The sequence below is a fragment of the Suncus etruscus genome, chromosome 9, assembly GCF_024139225.1.
Source record: "Suncus etruscus isolate mSunEtr1 chromosome 9, mSunEtr1.pri.cur, whole genome shotgun sequence".
In the NCBI taxonomy this organism is placed as follows: Eukaryota; Metazoa; Chordata; class Mammalia; order Eulipotyphla; family Soricidae; genus Suncus; species Suncus etruscus.
The window spans coordinates 27143262-27160587 of NC_064856.1; the positions used below are offsets into that span (position 1 = coordinate 27143262).

A 17326-nucleotide genomic window follows, 5' to 3' on the forward strand; every position below is an offset into this window, starting at 1 on the left:
CTGATCTTGGGCCTCTGCAGCACATGAACATCCTAGTGTGTTTGTCCTTTGAGACTCGGGGAGGAGGGACTCCAGGCCTCACACAGGTAGACAGGCACCTGGCTGCACCCACCTTCTGAAGCCCAGGAGGATCTCAGCAAGCACCATTCTTCCTGCATCAGGCCTGTCCCGAGCTCCAGGCTGTCATACAGAGATGGCAAGATGTGGGGGCCAGATGGTACCTTTCCCCTTTTGTGGCACCTCTGCTCCCATACCCTGCCTGATTTGGGATGTGGCAAAGGGGAAGCAGTAAGCTGGCCAGAGCTGGACTCCAGGCCCTTTATTGAGACTGAAGGTCCATCCAAACAAAAATAAATCTCTTCCAAAGCCCGCCTGCAGGCTGCGCCCCCCAGCATGTCTGGGCAGGAGCCGATGGCTGGCCCCTTGGACCTGGCAGCACAGGACCAGCTCTTCAGGGAGATAGGAGGTCAGCTGTCTTGAACTGAGCACCCTGGATAAATGGGAGCTGTCCTAGGGGCCCCCACTCCCACAGGGCTGGGCCCAAATTCCATGGTCTGTGCTGGACCTGGGGCTCAGTCATCGGTCAGGGTGATGACGTCGTACTCGATGCCCTGGTGCTGCAGCTGCTGGATATGTTCAGGCACTGTCTCCTCAGGGCCAAAGAGGCCCTGGGCCTGGGCCATGGCAGCATCAGCCACTGCTGCCAGGGGAGGGGAAAGGATGGTGAGCTGGGGACCCCGGAGCTGACCTGTGCCCCGGGCCCCTGCAGCCCAACACGCCATACCTGTGACGGCTGAGTGTGCTGCAGCCTCAAGCTGGGCCTGCGTGACGATCTGCTGGCCTGGTGACACAGGCACATACTGGATCTAGAGGGAGACACTTATGAGAGGGGGACCCTGGGAATCAGCCCAGCTCCCTGATCACTGGGGGGCTTACCTGGGACTCCTGCAGAAATGGGGCTCCCTGTTCATACTGGATATGTGTGATCTGGCCCTCCTGGACCTGGGAGGAAGCCAAGTCCTGAAGCCGAGCCCTCCCCACATCCCCTCCCCACCTCCAACCCAGCCCTACCTGGATGTGATGACCCTCGGGAACTACGACGTACTCCTGGGGGATCAGGTGCTGGACTCCGTCCTGGGAAATGATGTACTGTACCTGCAACAGGGTGGGGAGCAGGCAGATGCTGGGGCTCAGCCAGGAAGACAGGACACCCTGCCCCCACCTGCCACCAGTGGGAGGTGCAAACGTGATTCTGACCCCTTAGGGCCTGGGGTGAAGCAGGAAAGCAGGCACAGCTCACCTGGTTGTCTGAGGTCACCAGGTGCTGCACGGTCTGGCCATCTGCCGTGGTGATCTCTTGGATATAGGTGGCTTCTTCCTGCAGGGCCAGGCCAGCTCCAGCCTCCGAGCTCTCAGCCCCGCCTCCGCCCCGCCCCTGCACCGCAGGCTCTCACCTGATTGGTCACTGTCTGCTCCTGGGCCACGATGATGTGTTCCTGCTGGAGCTGTTCTGGGCCCAGCACCCCATGACTGGACTGAAGGGTGGCTGACAGGGAAAGAAAGAAGTTCGCTGGGTCCTATGGAACCCCGGAAGACCCCAGCAACCCCTTCCCTCAGTTGGCTCACTGTGAAGAGTGGCCAGGGCCTCCTCATCACTGTTGAGGATGATGGTCTGCGTGGGGGTCTGGGCAGGGGCCCGGGATGGGGGTGTTCCCGTCTTCCTCCCATCAGGGCTGTGCAGCCGCTGGATGTGAAACTTGAGGTGCCCATTCCGGTTGAAGCTGAGAGAAAAGGAAAGTGGTTCAGGCGTGCAGCCCCTCCCCACTTGTGCCCTTCGGCCTGTGGCCCTGGCCTCATGCCTCACCGCTGTCCACAGAGGTGGCAGGCAAAAGGCTTCTCGTTGGTGTGGGTCAACATATGCCGCCGTAGGTCCTTTTTGTTTTTGGATGCAAAGCTGCACTGGCCACACTGGTGGGGCCGTAGGCTCGCATGTAGCGCCATGTGTGCCTGGAAAGGGCTGCGTCAGGTCCACTACAGTCCCTGTCCCTCAACACACACCATGCATATGAATACACACCGCCTGCAGGAGGGCCAGCACCAGAGGGTCAGCACCTACCCGGACCTCTGGCCACTGGCAGGCACTGAAAGGGCAGTCAGGGCACTTGAAGGCACTAGGCCCTGCATGGGCCCGCTTGTGACTCTCCATTTCTGCCCGGCCCGCAAAGGCCTCTGCACAGATCTTACAGGAAAACTTCTTAGATGAGGCTGTAGCTGCTGAGGGTGGAGAAGGGGGGACAGCCAGGCCCAGGGTTCTGCCGGCTGCAGGAGGCGGGGAGGCAGAGCTCTGGGCACCCCCCAACTGTTGGGTCCTAGATGGAGATGGGGACTCGGTGCTGTCTCTGGGCAGTGCCGTGGGCTGAATCAGGGGCCACTTGGCCCCAGAGGCCAGGGTGTCTGAGGTGGGGAAGGAGATGGAGCCATCTGGAGTCAGCTGTGAAGACAGGGAAGCAGGAGACACTGAGAGGAGGGGATGGGTAAGAGTGGGTGTGGGAGGGACCCCAAGCCTCACCTCTATGTGGTGCAGCTGGGTGCCATCAGCTGTCATGATGAAGTGGGTGCCAGTGTCCTTCACAGGCTCGCTCACTACCACCGCCTGGGCTGCCTCCCCAGGATGCTCCTCACTAAGGACAAGAGACGGGTAGGGTAAAGTAGGATTCTGGGTGAATCTGAGCACGCCCGGAGTCCCATACCCCAAGAGGCAATCACAGGCCTGTGGAGCCAGTAGTGGTTCTGCCCTTCACACCAGTGTCTCAGGTGATCCAGTGAGGGGTCCCATGCTGAGTGGTAAGTTTAGCTCCCTCAGTGCACAGACGGCTGACAGGGGCCTGCACACCAGAGCCCAGGAAACGGGGCTCCTGGGAACCTGGAATGGTGTCTCTGGATTCAGAGCTCCCCAGACTATCAGGGATGTAGCAACTTCCACAATACAAGACAGAGGATGGTCAGCAAAAGTGACTGCTGCCAACTGGACAAGCTCTCAGCTGCTGGTGGCCAGGTCTGTTGCCCAGAAGTAGCTTGAGTTTGCCCCGAGCAGCACCTACAGGGCCATCCAATGAAATATCTTGGGCTGCATCCCAGGCTTGTCTTCCCAGGTGGACAGAACACATGGGAGCCCTCGATTCCATGTCCAGCACTATACGGTTCCCTGAGCACGGCCAGTTGTGGTCCAAAATTGGAAATCAGAGGAAAGGAAAAACCTTCCTAGAAGGGTGCTGCACTGCAAGTTGCTAGGCCATGATGAACCAGCTGGGACAATAAGCAGCTGCCAGCCAAGTACGCGTCCCTATAGCCAGTTCCTCAGTGCCAGGTGTGGGCTCACTAATGGCTCACCTGTACGGGGTGCCAGGAGTAGAAGTACTCTCCTCCATCGGGGGTGCTGTGATGACACTATAGCCGGCTCCACTGAATGCTCCTGGAGTCAGGGTGATCTGCTGCAGGTCAGGAGCAACCAGTTGGCTCTCAGCTGCCACGCTTCCCCCGGGCTCTGTCACGTGCAGCGTTACCACTTGTTGGGGAGCACCTGCCGAAGATGGCTGCCCGCCAGAGGATGCCAACTCTGTGCTCATGTTCTCTGACTTCACCACAGCCACCTGCAAGGGCACCGGCATGATGTTCTGGGGCTTGAGGTCCCGCTCAGCCTTAGCACTGGCCAATTCTCTGTGTTCTAGAAGACCCACTATCCTCCCATTCCCACTGACATGACTCCAGCCACTAGCTAGGCCTAAAACCCACACAGCTTCCCAAATCCCAGCTGCAGCAGGTTGTATGGGTAAAGATTGGGTGAATCTTCTCTCTCACGTATGCGCGCGCGCGAGCACACACACGCACACACACACACACACACACACACACACACACACACACACACACACGCACGCTTGCCACTCCGTCATTGGGGAAGAGCTACAGCAGCCATTTAGGGGAAACAACAGGTTGGAATTTGACTTTACTAATGATGGGTAAAGAATAAAATTTAAACAAATAAATTTCTATTTCTGAAGAAAATGCAAATGTGTATTTTTAGGATCTAATCATGACTGACTAAGATGCTAAAGTCACAGCAAAACTGCCCACCCTACGAAGGGCAGAGGGCAGAGGTGGGCGATGGGTCACAGCTTCCTGGGGAGAAGAAAGGAGGGTGGCTGGTTCAGAGTCCAGGAGAGAGTACGGAGAAGCGGACTCAGGTGCCAGAAGTGTGTTGGCAACCACAAGCGTGAACTTCACAGACGTTCATACACATAGCTAACCTCTAACTGCTAATTAAGCCTCTAGAGGCCAAGTGATAGCAGCTGAGGCTGGAGGAACCACCTTGGGGGCGCCTGCACAAACCAGTCCTACCTTCCCAGGAGGCGCCTCACCTATGACCCTGCCAACTCCACTTCTAGTCTGATGGCATCTGATTATTAACTTGGTTTTGGACCATACTCAGCAGTGCTCAGGGATCACTCCTGACAGGGCTGGGAGACCATAAGAGGTGCTGAGGATCAAACTGATGTTGGTTGCGTGCAAGCAAGGTAAGTGTACTACCCACTGGGCTACCACTCCAACCCTAGGGTGATGCTGTTTAAACACTAAGCACATGCTTGGATATTTGTCAGACTTTGCCTGAGCTGCCTGGAGTTACTGAGAAACTGGCCCTAGGCTGAGCACAGGAGTGCTAGCCATGGGTGGTACTGTGTGCCAGCTGGATTTCTGAGTGAAGGAAAGGCAGGTGGGCCCTGCCCTGAGTAGCATTTCAGGAACAAGAAGGCTTGATAGATCTGACTATCTGTTAGGGGCCCTCGTGTCTATTATTAGTTCTTTCTTTTTTTTTTTTTTTGTTTTGTTTTTTTGTTTTTGGGTCACACCCGGCAGTGCTCAGGGGTTATTCCTGGCTCCATACTCAGAAATTGCTCCTGGCAGGCACGGGGGACCATATGGGACGCTGGGATTTGAACTGATGACCTTCTGCATGAAAGGCAAACACCTTACCTCCATGCTATCTCTCCAGCCCCTATTATTAGTTCTTTCTACCATCGTGGGTCCACCCAATATGCAGGCCACAACTCCTTAGAAATTTGCCTCATTTGTCCTAATAACGAGAATGTATGAGGAAAATGGAGAGCCTGTCTAGAGTACAGGCAGGGGTCGGGTGGGGAGGAGGGAGACTTGGGACATTGGTGATGGGAATGTTGCACTGGTGATGGGTGGTGTTCTTTACATGACTGAAACCCAAACACAATCATGTATGTAATTAAGGTGTTTAAATAAATTAAAAATAAATAAAGTAATTTAAAATAAATAAATAAATAAATAAAGGTAAAAAAAAAGAAATTTGCCCCCCCCTTTTTTTGGGGGGGGGGTCCACACCTGGCAGCACTCAGGGGACCATATGGGATGCCGGGATTCGAACTGCCATCCTTCTGCATGTAAGGCAAGCGCCTTACCTCCATGCTATCTCTTCAAAAACCCCCCCCCCTTTTGGGCCACATCCAGGAGCATCAGGGGTTACTCCTGGCTCTGCACTCAGTAATCTCTCCTGACAGGCTCAGGGACCATAGGGAATGCCAAGAATCAAACCCAGGTTGGCTGCATGCAAGGCAAATATCCTACCTGCTATGCTATTACTTCACCCCCTAGAAATATGCTTTAAGCCAATGCTTTAGGATATTGATTTAGTATTAATGTCTGAGCAAAATATCCACTTTTATATAGCTATACAATGAGGACTGCATGAAAATTTCTCAGGCAAGGGACCAGAGAAAGCACAAAAGTTGAGTCATAGGATCAAACCAGTGGTCAGCAAGCCGTGAGCCGCATGCGGCTCTTCTGTGTGCTGGGTGGCCACTCCAGGAGCTGCTCCTAGCCTTTGTCAGTGCTAAGGAGCAGAGTCCTGACTCCTGGAGCGGCCGCCCGGCACACAGAAGAGCCACATTAAAAAGTGTAAAGAGCCGCAGCTTGCCAACCATTGAATATACTATCTGACACCACCCTCAGGAGTGACTCTTGAGCAGAGCCAAGAGTAAGCCTTAATTTTCCCATTTCATTAAAATGTTCTCAATAAAAATAAAATGTTTGGGGGCCAGAGTGATAGTACAATGAGTGTGGTGCATGCCTTGCTCATGCTGATCCTTGGCATTCCATAAGTCCCCTCAAGCCTACCAGGACTGATTCCTGAGCACAGAGACCTCGAGTACTGTTGGATGTGGCCCAAAACCAAAAAGAAAAAAAGAAAATTTCTCAGGCAAAAAGGAGTTGGTAGTGGAAACAGTATAAGAGAAGCCCTGCCCTAGGACACTTTTCAAGATATTTTATGTTTTTGTCGTTTCCTCCCCCCATCGCACACAAGACTTGATTTTTTTAAGATTCCTGCACATATGGAAACCTCCAAATAAAGGTGAGCCATTTGGAACAATTGAAACACAGCTGTGATGGCTGCTGAGTTTGCACCTACCTTCCCATGTACACTAAAGAGAAATTCCAGGAACCAAAAAAATTTTAAGCATAAGAAAAGAAACTCCCAGAAGAAAACACAAGTGATGATGATAAAGTCTTACAGTGGTACTGGCAAAGGCCTTTCCAGGGATAATACCAAGGAGAAAAACAATAAGGGCAGATGGTTGAGGCCAGAGCAGTGGCACAGTAGTAGGACATTTGCCTTGCATGCGGCTGACCCAGGATGGACCCCTGGTTCGATCCCCTGACGTCCCATATGGTTCCCCCAAGCCAGGAATGATTTGAGTGCATAGCCAGGAGTAACCCTTGAGCGTCACTGGTTATGGCCCAAAAAAGATGGATGCTTGCTACCACTTTACACCCAAGCACCATAGCCTTTCCCAGTTCTCTGAGCCCAGCCCCCAGGAGCAGCTCCAGTTCTGGAAAAGTCTCTCATATTCACTACATCTTCTCAGGCTGGACAGCCAGAGGTGAAATAAACGCTCTACTTCTGGGGAGGAGCGGAATAAAGATGGTGAGGGTGTGTTAGAGTGACACCTCAGGTGTGGGGACAGGAGGGGTGTGTGGGAGGAGGTCACCAGGACACCAGGCAAATGGAGCCGTTCAGAGCCTGTGATGCCAAAGGAGCCTCTGTGGGCTGAGAGGAAATTAGGAGTCATGGAGCTGCCAGGAATAGTGGTATTCAGCAGGGCTGAGCCCTGGGACTCTGACAAAGGGGAAAGGGTGGGGAACCCCCAGATTTTCAGGCACATATCTGTATCTGTCTCTCTCACCTGCAAGGCAGTGCCCGCCAGCTCCCTCTGGGCACTCATGTTCAGCAGCAGGTCCAGGGCGGTCTGTGTGGCCATTGCAGTGGACTCCTCAGCTCCTGAGTGGAGGGGCCTGAGCTTCACAAAGGGCTGGAGACTGGCCTTAGACCCTCCACATGGACCCTGAGCCCACTTTGCCCCAGCCTCTGTTCCCTCAGGCACCTTAAGGCCACCCTCTCCCCAGTCTTAGGCCCCCACACAGGCCCCAAACTCTCCCTCTCCCCAGCCTTCGATGGCTCAGGAGCCCTGAGCCTACCTGTTCCCCACTCTTAGTCCCCCCATACATGCCCTGAGCCCATCCACATGTTACCTTGCTGGTAGATGACAGTGGCACCACCCAGGGAGTCTGAGCACAGCAGCTGGGATGTCTCTGATGACTGGAAAGGGACTGCCTCTAGGGGGGCCTAGGGAGGGAATATGGCCACGACTGAGGGCACCATCTGGACTCAAGTGCCAGGAACCAAGTCCCCAGTGTACCTCTCAGCCTCATATTCAAGACAATGCCAGTGCCGTGCTAGAGAAGAGCTGACAGAGGCTCAGAGACACAAGTGGTCCAGGACCAGCGCAGCCAGCCAGCAACAGAGCAGAACCCCAGGCCCGACCCGCTCGCCCGCCCACCTGGGGCTCTTTTAGCACAGAGGCAGGCATGGGCAGTGAGCAACATTTCTGCCACAGGCCTCTTTCTTAACCTCCTGGTAACTGTGAAAAGTGATCCAGATGGCTAAGCCAAGCCTCTGGCAAAGCCCACAAAGAAAATGGATAGATATAAGATAACCATTTTTTCCTTCACCTGACCCTTACTCTATTTTTTTTTTTTTTTTTGCCTGAGACATAGCTAAGAAAGCTGAAGCTCCTGGAGTTATGCTGTACCATGAGGCAGCCAACCAAGGCACAAGCTTAGGAGGGCTGGAACCAGACCAAGAAGGGTGAGCCCTGACTGGGGGCGGGAGGGAATGGCAGAGAAAGATGAACATCAGTGCCCTGATCACCCTGGCCCCAGCCAAACTTACTTCAGATGGTCCTGGGGAGCTGGGGGGTGGTTCGGGCGCTGTGCTGTGCTGTTGCTTCAATTCCTCAATCTGCTGCAGGGAGAAGAAGGGGCGACGGCGAGAGGGGGGCTCCTCGGGGTGACGCCGTCCCCATTCTTCAAAGCTGCTGGCATGCCGGCAGCGCACATGCAGGCGCAGGTTCTTCTTGTGGCGGGTGCTGAAGTGGCAAAACTCACAGGCAAAGGGCTTGGCTCCTGTAGGCAGGTACAGAGGGATGCTGGTACTGGACCACAATTCCCACAGGTGTTCCCAGACCAGGCACCTCTCCCAGCAGTTCATGCACACAATGGGCCAGCAACGCACCAGGCCAGTGCTCTCCCTGCTATAAGCCTTAGGCCACATGGCCACATGCTCCCCTGGAGGAGGAAGCATACCTGGGGCCCCTGGTTTGCTTTCTGTCTTTCCCAGTGGGCCTGCCAAGGCAGGGTACCCAGGAAGAGAAGGAAGCGCCTTTCCCTGCCACAGAGCACAAGCTTTCAACCCATACAGTGGTTCAGTGCACACCCAGGCTTCATTGCCATCTTTCAGCAAGTGAGCACTTCCGCTCCACACCCCATGGCTGAGGGATCCTGAGAGGCCACACAGTGGTGGATTGGGTTCCCAGGTGGAGGTTAGAGTGACCCCCCTGCCAGATTCTTGTTACAGGGGACTCCTGAGATGAGAATCCTGCAGCCCCCGCTGCCAGGACTGGTGAGGATGGGCCCCGAGCCAGGCAGGCCCAACCTGTGTGCTTCACGGCCACATGGGACAGCAGGAAGTCCTCTCGGAAGGTGCGGTAAGCACAGAAACTGCACTTAAAGGGCTTGTCACTGACATGGGAGAGTTGGTGGTTCAGCAGTGCCTTCTTGTCCTCACACACAAACTCACAGAATTCGCACTTGAACCTGGAGGTGGTCAGAGGCAGCTCAGTGGTGGGGTCCAGAAGGTGGAGCTGGGGCGGGCACCACCCTCCAGGCCTATGTTAAGCCGTACCTGCGGTTGGCAACAGCCTGGATATGCGTAAGCAGGTGCATCTTGAAGGTGTAGCGCTTCTTAAAGGACTTTCCACACTGGGAAAGGGGAGGTAGGTGACACAGGGGCCTTGCCTCGGCCTCAGCCCACCCAGTCCAGCCCCACCCTAGCCACCTTGTCACACATGTGGGGTTTCTCAGTGCTGTGTGTCTTCATGTGCTGTGTGAGCCTCTTCTGCATGGGGTATACACGGCCGCACACGGGGCAGGGGAAGGAGCTCAGCTTGGGGATCTGTAGAGGGACATGCTCTATGCATGGAGAAGGGGCAGAGGGGCCTGCCCAAACAGCCACACGAAAGCTGCCTTTGTCCCACCCGCCAGGCTATGCCCCAGACTTACAGGATCTGGTTTCTTCTTCCTGTGGAGAAAGACACAAGTATCAAACCACCCCTTTCCCCAGCCCTGCCTCAACTCTGAACACCCCTAATCCCCATTCAAGCTTCCTTTTTCTGGGCCAGATTTCCCAGGTAGGTTGGCAGTCTAGGGAAAATGCTGCAGGTACACAGTGAACACATTATTTTTTCAATTAAAAAATTTTTTTTAAACTTATCACCAACATTTCTAAGACCAGACCTAGGTGAGTAAAGAACTAGGCCTGGGGACACATGCATGGTCTTAATATAGCGAATGTTTAGCCTGTCCTGATTATGACAAAATCAGAACAGCGAGAATATTCGCAGACAGTGAATGATTATTCTGGTCTTGGCACATGACTTTGGCTCAGCCATACACCAAAGGTCCTGAGAAGGAAAGAGCCAAGGCATCCCTGGTTCAGCCCGGTGTCCCTAATCTCACAGAGGACTGCCCCCCTTTTCCACAGAAACCTTGCCAACATTTAGAGAATCAGCTCACCCAAATACAACCTGAGAGCTGTTGTCCTCCTGGCTGTTTACAGCCCTCCCCCCACCTCTCCAAGAAAGGGGCTCCTTAATATAGCAGTGGGACCAGGGTTAGGGGCTATACAGAGCACAGGAACATCAACTTTTCACCCTGTCCAATGCTAGTCTCTCAGAGAGTGAGGAACAGGAGCCGAGAGTCTAGGCCCTCTCAATCACTCACTGAGCCCCTGAAGGGACATGGTCAACCTCTGTCCCCACAATAATGACCTTCTTTCAGGAGGATCCCTGTTCCTTCCTCAAGGCTGAGGAGACAGGCCCTGCTCATCTGATTCTAAAGCCCAGTGAAAGGGAGTCAGGTGCCCCCACTTCACCCCACACCCCGCATTCACTGACCGGTCCCGGTTGTGCACAGCTGCATGCCGGATGACGTCCTTCCGGTATACGCTGGTGTAGCTGCACTCATCACACTTGTAAGGCTTGCTACCCACGTGGTTGAACATATGTTCCTGTGGGAGCAACAGGTCTGAATACTGGGACCGAGCCTCCCCCATGCTTACCCCATGCCAACCCGTGCCCTAGCCTAGGCGTGGATGGTAGGATGAAGGCCTGTGAACATGACCTCACAGGGCCAACTCACTATTGGGCAGAAATAGAAACAGGCTCTGAGTTAAACAACTTGCCCACAGTGTGGCTGCATCGAGCTCCCCATTCCCAGGCTCTTCCTCAGGATCACTGGGCCCACTCCCCTTCCTCAGGGCCACCTCCTCTACCAGGGCTCCAGGACTCAGCATTCAGGCCCAGAGTTACTGGCTGGGAGAAGTGGGCACTGCACAGGGGGCCTTGGAGCTGCAATTGTGACTGACTCTCACACTTCCTTCAACCAGGCCAGCCTGCTGCTCTAGATGCAGCTGGCCTTCCCCACATGCCTGAGAACTGGGGTGCCCTGCAGGCATGAGCACTGGATAAGATGGGCTGACCTGGGACAGGGAGGCAGTGAGCAGCAAAGCATGTGCTTCATATGATGAGCACCATGTTCCAGTACTGGGAAGTTTCCAGAAAAGGTGGACAACCCCACACAATACTTTGGGTATATAAGTAAAAGGTGCCCCGTTCTAGAGGTCAGAGAGTACAGCAGGTAAGGTCCTTGCCTGCTTTGGCCCCTGAGCACTACCAGGTAAGGACCACCACAATATAGATAAGATAAAGGAAACTCTTTCTGGAAACTTGTGACTGCCCCACTGCTGGGAAATTTCCTAACTGAACTGGAAAAACCCAGCTCTCTTGCAAGTGGTTGAACTGTTCCCTAAAGATGCCTCCCACAGGCTGGGGCAGCCTCTTCCCAGCTCCAGTGTTGTGTTCCAGCAACCCAGACAGGAGTCCAGTCCTGCCCATGAGCACCACCCTCCTTTAGTGCCCACAGGGTTCCTGCCCTTTCCCCCAGAGGCTTCTACCACATACCTTGAGCGAAGACCAGCGGCGGGAACGGTAGCTGCACTGCAGACACTTGAAGAGTTGGGGGTCCCCAGCCTCATGCGAGTTGACGTGGAAGCGCAAGTCCTCATGGGACAGGAAGCGGGAGCCGCAGATACGGCACAGGAAGGGCCTCAGCAGGGGCTTGGGGGACTTGTAGTAGTACCTGCCGGGAGATCAGGGGTGTCTGGCTGGGCCGGAGTTGGAAGGCTGTCCTCCAAGCTCCCAACTCTGCTCCACCTACTTGCGGTATTTCTTGCCTAGGAAGCGTCGGGAGGGCCGCCCTCGACGGCGGGGTGGCATGTCAGGCTCTTCCTGGCATGCTAGGGTGGCACTCTCGGTCTCTGACTGGCTCACACCAGGTTCAACGGGGGCCTGAGAGGTCTGGCCTGGGACCACCAGGTGTCCTGGGCCAGATGAACTGGGTGCATCGGGGTCCTGTAGCTCCGCTGGGCTTTGTGGGCTCTGGGAACTCACAACAGGCCCTTTGTCCGTACCTGGCAAGATGGGCATATCACAGAGAGGCTCTGAAAGGGGGGGCACCAGGGGCTGCCAGTACCCCCACTCCTAGAGCCAGGGGGCCCCACTGCATTTGGCTATGGGCCAGATGATGAGCAGCATGGGCACCTCTGCAGCTAAGACACTTTCCCAACACATGCTTACTGGTATGAGTCTGCACAGTAACCAGAGGTCTAGGGTATTGGAGGCCAGCCAAGTCCTCCCTAGACTTGTAGCCTCATCAGGCAGAGCCACTCCCCCGCCTCTGGTCAACCCCCACAAAGGTCTCCAGTGCCTCAGAAGACTTGGGTGTGGGCAGCACAGGCAGCTGTGGCAGTCCTCTGGGAGGTCTGACCAAAGGTACAGGGATAGATCACAGGTTGTACTCATATAAACCCCTTCAACAGTTTGGAGAGTGCTCAGCAGCCAAGTAGATGTGAGACAGTTGGGTCAGATCCCCACAACAGCAACCCCAACACATACAAACGGCCACCATGAATTATGAAAGTCCTACCCACTTAGACACTCCAATATTCTAGAAACCAAAAAGTGATGCGGACAAGGCTGGTGTTGTAGCCATCTTAGCAGGTATGTTTAGCTGTTTACAGCCAAGTTACATGTGCCCACTTTGCATCCACACACCTCACATACACGGTGATTTTAGTCGTGTGATGTTAAAAAAGGAGGCCCAGGGCCCGGAGAGATAGCACAGCGGCATTTGCCTTGCAAGCAGCAGATCCAGGACCAAAGGTGGTTGGTTCGAGTCCCGGTGTCCCATTTGGTCCCCCGTGCCTGCCAGAAGCGATTTCTGAGCAGACAGCCAGGAGTAACCCCTGAGCACCACCGGGTGTGGGCCCCCCCCCCCAAAAAAAAGGAGGCCCAACAACTACATGTGCAGAACCAGCCACTTGTGTACCTCTTGGGCATAGTGAAGCCTTAAAACAACCCTAATGGTGGCAGCGGCTCATTCCACCCTTCATGAGTCCTGCCTTTACCCAGCCTAGAATGTGGAAAGCCAGTGCCTGGCAGACACACAATAGTGACAGTATGAGGCCCCAAGGCTGTTGTCACTGAAGCACTGGTAGACTGATTCAGTTACCCAGGCACAAATTCCCTGGACCACAATTAAGCATGGCAAAGCCTTGTCACCAAGCCCGAGGCTTGGTTTCTCAAACGTGACCTGGGGGAGGCGAAGTGTGTGCGGAGGTGTTGTGTTTCCCCTTGACCTAGAGGCCTGCCCTTCCTGAGTATATGGCTCACCATTGGGGAGGTCTGAGGCTTCCAGCCGAGGCACCTTCCGGGGGCGGCCAGGTCTCCTTCGGGGTCTTGGTGTGCTGCTGGGAGTGGGGCGCTGAGGCCGTAGCTGCCGGCCCCGGGGCTCATCCTCTGCTGGATTATAGTCACTGTCCTCTGTGGGAAAGTAGAAAGAGATGCATTATTAGTGCTGGGGCTGCCTTCCTGGCCCTGACATTTTGCTCAGCCCCCCAGGATAAGGCCAACCCACTTCCACCCCACGGTCTCCTCCAGAAAGTCCTCTTGAGGTGCTCCTGCGGGCCAAAGGAGGGGGCTAGCAGGCCAGGAGCCTCGGAGCCTACCCTCTAGGTCATCAATGGCACCAGCATCCATGATGTCATCGTCGTCTTCGTCCTCCGGGTTCTCCTCCTCCTGGGCTTTGGCTGAGGTGCCCCACTTGCGCAGACGCCCCTTTTTAACAACTGCAGCTGCCACCGCCGCTGTTGGAAGAATGAGTTTACCAGGCCTGGGCTCAGCTCCCCACCCTGCCCTGCCTGTAAAGCCCGCAGGGAGGACGCACCGGGGCGGAAGTGCCGTTCCCTCATGTGGCGCAGCAGCGTGGTCTTGGTGCTACTCCGGTACTGGCACATCTTGCACTTGAACTGCTGCACCACCACCACCTCCATCATGGCCTCCAGGCTCTGCAGATCCAGCTCCTCAGCATCAGAGCTTGGTGGCAACTGAGCCAGGGAGCCATGCCCAGCCCGCACATCCTCAGGGGGCTCCAGGCATGTGGAGGTAGAGGTGGGGCCATCAGCCAGAGCCTCAATGGTGGCCAGGCTGTGAACCAGGGTGGAGCTAGACATGGGCGATGCCATGGGCGCACCTGGGGACAGGTAAGGGAACAGAGGAAGAAATAGGTTGGGAGCTACCGAATCCCCAACCCCTAAGGCAGGCCCAGGGACTCTAGCACCCAGGCCATGAGAATAGGCACTGTGGCCTCAGCGAGAAAGGACAAGGAACTTCTGGCATGTGGCCACCCCTACCCACAGTGAACTTACCATCGTCTGGGCCCTGCAGGATGAGGTACTGTGTGGTCTCTGCACCACCATCTTCAGCGCTGGTCACAGTGATACAGCCTGAGTGGAGAGGGGGAGATCTGCCAGTTGTCCTCCCTACCCGCATTCTGGCTCACCTGTACGACTTTCCACATCTCCAAAGCTTTATTCTGGTCACTCTCAAGGCTGCCACAGCCACTCAGGGCCTCACCTATGACACTGAGCTGGAGAGCCCTTCTTCTTCTCTCTGAGCTCCCCACAACCCAGCCTTGTACTGTAGACCACTGTTCGGGCTAGCTCTCTCAGCCACCTGGCTGTCTTGGTGCTGAGCTATGAGGTGTCTCATTAGTACCAGAGCAGGGGTAGGAAATCCTGAGCCTGGACTGACTGTCTGAGCTCCTGCCCATCATTTGCTGGCGTCAGAGGGCAAATCCCTATATATCTCTGGTCACAGATCCTCATCTGTGTGAGGAATATATCAGTCTCTGGGCATTTCTGGGGGAAGACTAAAAGAGTCGCTGCATACGGGTGATTAGAAAAGCCCAGGGCAGAGGCAAGCTTACCAGTTCTCTGTCACTGAGCATTTTTCACTTGGCAGGGGCTATGCACTCAAGTCTCCCACCACCTACCACTAAGATTTATTGCTTCCAGGTCCCAGAGCCAGAGTGGTCAGTTATTTGCCCACTCATGCTAGCTGGGGTGTAGCCTGTGGTCCAGCTGACCCTGAAGGGTCCCCTGGAGGGGATGACTCCAGTCCTCTACTCAACTCACTCTGAATGAGGTCAGGTCCAATGGTGGACTCAATGATCTTGTCAATGGCTGAGCCCAAGTCCGATGATGAAGCTGTGCAGTCTGCTATCAGCATGCTGGGATCGGGAAGCACACTAGAATGTACTAGGGCTGGAGGGCCAGCGGTCACCCTGGCTTCGGGGCCACGGGACACAGAAGATGAATCAGGGAGGTAGCCATGGGGCCGGAGATCTGTGCTTGAACTGCTCTCGGATACCTCCGCCTGGGAGAAGGAAACAAGAGAGAAGTCAGGGAGGGGGCAGAGCAGGCGGCCATATACTGGCTCGATCATCTCATCTCAAAGTGAGGCCAAGGTGAATGGAGTTACCCAACCCTCAGCCCTCTAGTCACAGAAGCCCCCCAAGAGCAAGTTCCAAGGAAGGGGCCACACATCCCCTACTCTGGAGTACATCCAGGAGGTGCTCAGTGGAATTTTGAATCAAAGGGGCCTTCAGTGTCTTCTGATTGGCTGGCACCATGGCTGACTTCTCGGAGAAGCCTCCCCTACCATTGGGCTGTGACCCCTCTACCCAGGATACTGCTTCATCCTCAGAGGCGAAGACTTAAGTTCAAAGAAGTCTCCCAAGGAAAATTAATGAAAACACCTGGGTCTCGAGAGTGAGAAGCTGGGGTCCATAGTTTAGGTCTGAAGCCTGCTCTAGGTCTGTAAAGGGTGTCAGGACCTGAAGTATCAACTTTCTGGAAGAAAAGCCATGCCAGGGCCCTGATACTGGTGCCTGGCTGACAGCAGATAGCAAAAATGAGTCTTAGAGAAATAAGTTAATGCCTTGCACTGCCACTTGCATGTCTGCCTCCACTCGCGTGGGTTAGCCTGCTTAATCCATACCAGAGAGCTGTTGCCGAGGTCGGAGCTCTGGCCCACGCCGGAGTCGTCTGCTTCTGCTGGACCTGGGGCGCTGGCCGTGTCGCTGCTGTCGGCCGACACGGCTTCCGAGGTGCCCACGTCCAGGCCACTCTCAGACGGCTCTTCGGGCCTGCCAGGTCCCGGGGCTGCGTCACTGCTGCTCTCCACTTCGTTCTCCTCCATGGGCTTGGGGGGACGCCTGGCAGAGGGGAGCAGAGTCTGGGGCCTTCACTCTGTGAGAAGAGGTGACGGGGGCTGGTACGGGTCGTGGGCCTACCCCCGAGGCCCTGCAACCGCGGCGTGCCTAGCTGAGCCCGTGTGCCCATTTTGCAGATGCAAAAACTGAGTCTCCTCCGATGGGGGCGGAGCTTTGCAGAAAGCCTGGGCTCCCAGGCTCGGGGCCTTCAATCAACACTGGGGGGGGGGGTTAGGGCGGACGGCGGGTGGGGTGATCGAGGGCCAGGAGCCTCGACCCTTTGCAGAGTCCTCCCTCCCTCGCAGGGCTCCAACAGAGCGGTTCGCACTGAAGGCCCCCGTCTAGGACAGTGGCTCAGTCCTCTGGATCCACCTCCCCAGCGCCCCCCGGACGCGGGGTAGTGGTAGAGCCCGAGGCCCCCGGGGTCAGCGGCTCGCGTCCCCCCCCCTCCGGTTCGCCTTAGGAGGGGGCCGACAGCGACGGGCTCGGGGCCTGACGGGCTCGGGGCTGTCCCCGGCGCTGCCTGCGCTCCAGGCCCGACGCCATCTTGCGGCGGTGCCGGTTTCCGCTCAGGCAACTGCGAGAGCGACTAAAGGGCCTGAGACCCCGGGGCCCCTGTTCGATTCGGACAGCCCCGCCGGCCCGGGACGACCGCGGCCCCGAAATCCCCCGGCATCGTGGCCGCTTCATTTCACACCCGGATCCGGAGGTGGGGGGGGAGACCTGCTTCTACCCGACACTCACTCGATGCTTCCGTAGCCGCGTTCCTCTCCGACTCCGGCATCGACGAGGTCGCCATCCTCTGGCTCTCGTGGCGGAAGGGTCCATCGGTCTACCTCGACCGGAACTACTTTCGGCGCCGACCCGCTGGAGGAAGTCGGGGTCCCCTGGTGGGCCGGGAGATCTCTCCCCGAGGCCGCGAAACCCTAGCGAGTCCGGAGAGAGAATGGAGTTGTACAGACCGCCCGTTTGCAGCAGTGGGGTTCGCTCTGGGCCGGGGACTACTTTCCTCTGC

The 17326-nt window shown here is 56.0% G+C and overlaps 1 protein-coding gene and 1 non-coding gene across 2 annotated transcripts; both read right to left on the minus strand.

Moving 5' to 3' along the window:
* Positions 1–304: 304 nt before the first annotated feature.
* Positions 305–17166, minus strand: ZNF335 (zinc finger protein 335). The gene is made up of 28 exons (XM_049779131.1): positions 17056–17166; positions 16098–16348; positions 15233–15473; positions 14465–14542; positions 13984–14289; positions 13766–13903; positions 13431–13580; positions 11917–12169; positions 11661–11838; positions 10596–10708; positions 9703–9721; positions 9479–9595; positions 9326–9402; positions 9077–9237; positions 8315–8547; positions 7615–7708; positions 7269–7363; positions 3391–3650; positions 2570–2681; positions 2117–2491; positions 1865–2007; positions 1627–1781; positions 1455–1546; positions 1301–1378; positions 1072–1155; positions 937–1002; positions 785–866; positions 305–700 (listed from the first exon to the last, which is right to left on the minus strand). The coding sequence occupies exons 2-28, from the start codon at positions 16296–16298 to the stop codon at positions 573–575; spliced, it is 4029 nt and encodes a 1342-aa protein (XP_049635088.1). The 5' UTR covers positions 16299–16348; positions 17056–17166; the 3' UTR covers positions 305–572.
* Positions 9908–10043, minus strand: LOC126019238 (small nucleolar RNA SNORA72). Its single transcript, XR_007498977.1, has one exon. It is a non-coding gene; the product is annotated as a small nucleolar RNA SNORA72 (small nucleolar RNA).
* Positions 17167–17326: the final 160 nt, after the last annotated feature.